Source organism: Miniopterus natalensis, chromosome 11, assembly GCF_054644295.1.
Source record: "Miniopterus natalensis isolate mMinNat1 chromosome 11, mMinNat1.hap1, whole genome shotgun sequence".
In the NCBI taxonomy this organism is placed as follows: Eukaryota; Metazoa; Chordata; class Mammalia; order Chiroptera; family Miniopteridae; genus Miniopterus; species Miniopterus natalensis.
In genome coordinates, this window is record NC_142091.1 from 73,230,592 (window position 1) to 73,236,841 (window position 6,250).

The following is a 6,250-nucleotide window of genomic DNA, read 5'->3' on the forward strand; positions in this document are numbered from 1 at the left end:
CCTCCCTGACCCAGCCCTCCAAGGAAGGGACGCCCAGGGACGCCCTGGGGATGCTGAAGAATTCACTCTTGCGGTGTCGCCCCCTCAGCCCTTCTAGAACCAAACATTTGGGCTCCGACAGGCACAGCCCGGAGTCCACGGAGCCCAGCCCGGGCTTCCGACGCCGCCTGGCTCGCAGCAGCTGGAGCTGGGACTGGACGCCGCAGGGCAGCCGCAGGTCCCAGGTGCTGCGGCCCAACCCGCAGCCGGGACCAGGCCCGCGGCGCCCGCGAGTGGGGCGGGCTGTGGGCGGGGCCTGTCCGGGCGGCCCGGGCATTGGTCCCGCCGGCCGGGGGCGGGGTTTCAAGGGCCGAGGTCCGCACCGTAAGTTCACAGCCGGAATCGGCTCCGGCCGCCGCGGGGTCCAGCTCCGGAGCTTTCGCCGCCCGCGGGTCCGCTGCCTGCGCGCTCCAGGTGAGTTCACGCTGGGATTCTGCGGCTTGTCCGCGGTCCTGAGGGGTCCCCCGAGAGGGCCGTCCCTGTGGCGCTCCGTCACAGCTCGCACCCCGGCTCCCATCTCACCTCCGCGCCGGTCCTTTCCCCGGAGCCTCGGGCTCCACGGTGTTTCCCACCCGCGCCTCGGTCCCAGCGGCCACACCCGAGTCCTCTCCGCCTGCTGGGCGCCGTGCATCCCGAACCCGAACTCCACCCAGTGCCCGAGCCCCACCCCACCCTACCTCACCCTCGGGGCTCAGGAGCGCCTTCTTGCAGCCCTGCGCCGCAGCCCGGGGTAGGGGTCGTATTTTTAGCGGATGGTGAGGTGTCTTCCTATCTTTAGCCACGGCCGCGAGCGTCCTGAAACGGATCCGGGCTGGGCTGGGCTGGGCTGCGCCCCGGCGGAGGGCGGGGAGGGATCGGCGCGGGAACCCGAGCTGCGGCTGAGGAGCCGGACCCGTGGGAGCCAGGGGCGGGGGCCCGCACGCCGGAGCTCTGGCTTTGAGCCGAACGGTCACTCGGACATCGCCCAGGCCGGAAAGCGCGGGGAAGGCTCCTCCCAGAGCTTGGCGACCCGGATGGCCCTTTCCCACCCTGATTGTCTGTTTGTGACACAGAATCCCCCCCACCCCCAAGAGAAGATCCCGCAGACGATCTGCAGCTGGTACGCGAACGTGCTGCTCCTTGGGGGCCGCCTGCCTGGCGCTGGAGGCGCGCTGGAGACCCCGGCGCGCGCGGGGACGCCTCGGGGACTGGCGGGGATAGAGCGAGCGAGGGCGCCACCTGGCGACTCGGGTTCGAGCGCCGCTCCGCCCCGGGACCCCGGGAGACCCGAGGCCTTCGAGGGGGATTCTGCGCAGGCTGTGCTGGGCGGATGGGAGGAGGCGGACGCCTGGGGCCCGAGACCCTTGGTGTTTGGTCTTGTTGGGAGCACTGTGTCCAGGTGCTTGAGGAAAACCCTAAGCTATTTGCCGGATAGGAAGCCGGGCTGACAGTGACATTGGTGACCTCAATTGCAGTATAGCAGTAGGGGAGTCCCAGGAGATGGATTCAAGGTCAGTCTCCCGATTTTAAGGTCAGGCTGCTCTTTGAACACCCCTGGTAGGGAGCGGTCTAGTATTCCTTGTGATGGGAGGTCATTTTCTCTGAAGGATGCCCAGAGTGGCTGGGCACCAGTGCCCACCCTTTCTCAACTAGCTGGGTGACCTCAGCAAAATTATTTAATGTCTCCAAGGTTCAGCTTCTGCCTCTGTAAAAGGCAGTAGTGACACCCACCCGTGCTGTGTCTGGGAGCATTAAAATGGAAGCTGAGCAAGGGCAGCTGGAGCCTGGGGTCTTGTGGTTGCCAAGTTTGAATTCTTGGGGCTTGATGGTTGCAATCCCCAGCTCTCCCCTGGATGGTTGATGCTCGCCCAACCCTCCTCGATAGCCTCAGTTCTCCCCACATCTGGAATTGGGCGGTATATCTGGCAATGAGTGAGACAGCTGTCAGGGACGCCCAATTTGTTGTGGAAACACTCAGGCTGTCTTGGCACCCCTGTGTAATGGGAGGGGGGGAACCTGGCCCAGGCTCTGAGCCATCCCACCAATCAGCCCCGCTCTCCCTGAGTAAAAAGGAAGGAACAGCCACCTCAGGACTTCTTGCCTGCCAAGGGGACAGATAGGATGTGTGTCAGCTTGCCCCGCCCCCCAGGCCTGGCTGGTGAACATCTGTTGGAGGGATGGGTGAGGGGACTCCAAGACCTTGAGGCACCCACCGCCTCGCCCACCCTCCCCCCAGCGCCTTCCAGGCTCAGCTGGAATTCTGCTGCTGGAGAGTCATTCCTTTGTTTCCTGTGAAGCTGCAGGTGCTCTGGGAGGGGCAAGATGTCCGGTCTCTGTGGCTCAGCGTGATTGACCCAGGGTGTCCGGTGCTGGGGTGGGTTTCCTGCGTGAGAGCCTGGGCTGAGGGGTGAAGACAGTTGGGGTTCTGCCGCTCTGCACCCTCCTTCCTGCCCCCTCCTGCCCGCCCCTCTTCCTCCCCTCACCCTGCCCCTGGCCGGGGCTGCCCCTCCCTGGCTGACTTCCCACCAGCTCAGCTCCCGCCAGCCTGCGGACAGGGCAGCGGGAGATGGTGGGCTCATGTGGGCACCCGCTGGGTGACCTTGGACATGTTCCTTTCTTTGCCTTTTGTGCTCTGATTCTACATCTGTACCCACGCGGCAGGGCCGATCCCCCGCCATGGGAACCAGAGTGAGCGCTGGCCAAGCTTCCTTTTTCAGTGAGCCCAGTCTGACGCCCCTTCAGAGCGTGTTTATTTTTTCCACATCAAAAATAGATTTTTTTTTAGTTCATAAATAATATGTGCACATAAATAATATATGCTTATTAAGAACTTGAGATTATAAAAGTATGAACAAGCAGAGTCCCCAGAAATTTTACCACCTCTAGAGAACCACCATCGACATTTTGACCTCCATCTCTTCATATTTACATATTTTATTTTATAGTAACAGGACCAAATATTAGGTAATTTTTATCAAGAACACCTTTCCTCCCACATCACTGACCCTGCATCCCATCCCTGCCCCCACCCCAGTCTAGGTAGCTCCTATGACATCCTAGTGCTGGCCTTCCACCTTAGAACTCTTCTCCGTTCTTACATCAAATATAATCCTGTGCAGACCTGTAAGTGTAGGTCCATATCCAGGGTACACAGGGAGCGGGAGGGGAGCTGGTCGAGGCTTCCAGTAAGTGGAATCTTCTATGCTACAATTTTGCATTTTGTTTCTCTCCCTCTACAATGCCTTGTGGGAATTCCTCCAATGTCTTATAGCGCCATGGGGATGGTAGGAGGGTGGCTGTGATAACTAAATGAGATGTATTTGCAAAGAACTCAGCAAAATGCCAGACACACTACAGAACCCCCCCAAAAAAGATTTGCCCCCTCATCCATCTTCCCCTTAGGTGCTAGGGTAGGAAGGGGGACAGAAACTACATTAGACTCTGCCCCAGCCCATAACGGGGAGGGTCTCTCCTAACCAGGAGGAGAAAAGAGAAACTCCGTGACCTCACTTACAGGTGGGATGTGATTGGCCAAATGGGGGATGGGGGTGTCTCAGTCACATGGCTCTGCAGGCTGAACACCTACTGTGTGTCCAGCCCTGTGCCAGGCCTAGGTGGGTGAGATAGAGGTTACAAGATCTCTGTCCTTTGTCAAGTAGGGAACTGAGACCAGTCTATGATAGCCCTAGGTGATTTGGCACTTTCCATTTCTTGGGGAGCCATTGATGTGCAACAGGGGGTGAGTCCCTGGGCATTGGTTATGAGCAGAGCTAGGGACCCAGGGCAAGAGAACAGAGCCAGGATTTTGTGTGGGACTTCGGGCCTGTCATTCAGGTTCCCAGGCCTCAGTTTCCCCTCTTGTAAGAGAGGAGCTTGGCACTGGTGATCCAGGCCCTAAGGTGCAGTGAGTCTATGACTGAGCATGTGCTTCTTCCAGCAGGGCCCCTGCACTTGGGCTCCCAGTTCTGGCACAGGGGACCCAGAAGTGAAACAGACACCTCTGACTTTTGTCCTTCTGTCCCTTGGTGTTTCAGCTCCTCAGCCCTGGACCAGGGAGACCCTTGCAAGGACAAGACCAGGGAGCACTGTTGCCTACAAGATCTCCACCTTTCTGCTGCCAATTTCAGAAGTTTTCAGCCCTTTTGGGAGAAAGTGTTTTTTGTTATCTCAACCCTCCGACTTCATCAATCATTAATTTTTCTTTTTGTAATTCCTTGGGCCAACTTTGGTCATGCTCCATACCCTACTTTTAGCCCTTTGACAAGGTTTGGTGTCTGACAAGCACCCTCTGGGTGTTTCTGGTTGAGTGGAGAGAGGAGGCAGCCGGAGGCTGTGGTCTCGGCAAGTGGACTGTCTCTAGCCTTGGCAGCCAGGCCTGGGTGGTGAGGTCACCATGTCCACCAAAGCGCCCATCTATCTGAAGCGTGGCAGCCGCAAGGGCAAGAAGGAGAAGCTTCGGGACCTACTGTCCTCGGACATGATCAGCCCACCGCTGGGGGACTTCCGCCATACCATTCATATCGGCAGTGGTGGTGGCAGTGACATGTTCGGTGACATCTCCTTCCTGCAGGGCAAGTTCCACCTCCTTCCAGGGACGGCGGTCGAAGGACCCGAGGAGGATGGCACCTTTAACCTCCCCTTCCAGTTTGCCCGAACCACCACACTAAGTGGGCGGGAGCTCCCGGATGGGCTGTCCCCTCTGCTCAAGAATGCCATCTCCCTCCCAGTCATCGGTGGGCCCCAGGCCCTCACCCTGCCCACAACCCAGGCCCCACCCAAGCCCCCTCGCCTGCACCTGGAGACCCCTCAGCCCTCCCCACAGCCTTCCCCACAGGAGGCAGGGAGTGTGGACATCTGGAGAATTCCAGACACTGGCTCAGCCCAAAATGGGCTGACCCCTGAGTCAGGGGCTGAGGAGCCCTTCCTGTCCCACGCCAGCTCCCTGCTCTCCCTGCACGTGGACCTGGGGCCTTCCATCCTGGACGACGTGCTCCAGATCATGGACCAGGACCTGGGCCACACGCAGATCCCCACATAGGACCCCAGGGGAGCCAGGCTGGAAGTCCAGGCTGGGGTGAATGCTGAGGAGCAGGGGGTAGACATGGCTTTGGCCTAGAAGTCGGGATCCCAAGTCCTGCTTGTGCGGTTACTGGCCAGAGATTTCCCACTTTGAGCCTTTGTTCTCCCTCCCACCCTCTCCCCATGGACAGAGTGTACCTCATTGCTTCCCCCTGAAACCCACGAGGACACGTGCGGAACTCAGCCCAGAGGGCCCCGAGCATGTTGGGCCCCCTGGGCTCCCACTGCCAACTGCTCCTCCTTCCCTCAGACCCCTTGGGTGAAGGCTCTGCTAAAATGGACTCCCCTTCACCTTCCTTCTGCCTCATCCCCCTCAGATGCCCTGATTGTGGGGCAGGAAAGAGTCAGGGCACCACCAGCCAGACCTTCAGTGTCATGTTCTGGACTGGGAGCATGGCATCAATGACTGAATCTCCCTCTACCCCATCCCCTTCCACATGGCCAGGGGTTCTGGTCGCAATAAAATTTGCTGCTGCTCATAGTTGTGCTCCCTCTACTCTTATCCCTGAAGACAGGCCAGTCTCTGCAACCTGGGCTGACCCTGGGGAGACCCTAGCTCCTGGCTTTGTGCAGGGTGGGCCCTGTCCTTTGGAAGATTTTACCTGATTCTGAGGGCCTGGAGCTGGGAGGGATCCAACACTGCTAATCAGCAGACTCATCTCATCAGCGCTGTTTAATGAGCACCTACAGTGTACTTGGCCTGCTCGAGGTGCTGGGGACATAAGACAGACATGATCCCTGCTTTCCTGAAGCTTACGTTCTAGGAGGAGAAAGATATTAAATTTGTAAGCAAGTATGATGATTTCCAATAGCGTTGAACACTGAACAAACAATGTGATTGGAAAAGCCTGGGGCAAGGGTACAAGGTGGTATTGGCACATTAGGGTGATCATGTGATTCTGAGCCAAACCTACGGCACTTATTAATAAGTACTTGTTCCCTGCATATATTTTTATGCTTGTCTTTACCCTCTTTAAACACAGTAAGCAGTGTTATTTTATGGCCATTATCAGATAATTCCAGTAGTATCTTAAATCTTTGTGGGTCAATTTGTTTTCTGTTGTTTGTAACAAGGGTTTCTTGTTTCTTTGTGTGCCTGATTATCTTTGACTATGGACTGAATATCATTCTGAAAAAATGTTTTTAGAAATAA

The 6,250-nt window shown here is 57.6% G+C and overlaps 1 protein-coding gene across 1 annotated transcript; it reads left to right on the plus strand.

Moving 5' to 3' along the window:
* Window positions 1-371: 371 nt before the first annotated feature.
* On the plus strand, window positions 372-6,250 carry CDC42EP2 (CDC42 effector protein 2). The gene is made up of 2 exons (XM_016208315.2): window positions 372-453; window positions 4,053-6,250. Exon 2 carries the CDS (start codon window positions 4,412-4,414, stop codon window positions 5,054-5,056), a length of 645 nt encoding a protein of 214 aa, XP_016063801.1. The 5' UTR covers window positions 372-453; window positions 4,053-4,411; the 3' UTR covers window positions 5,057-6,250.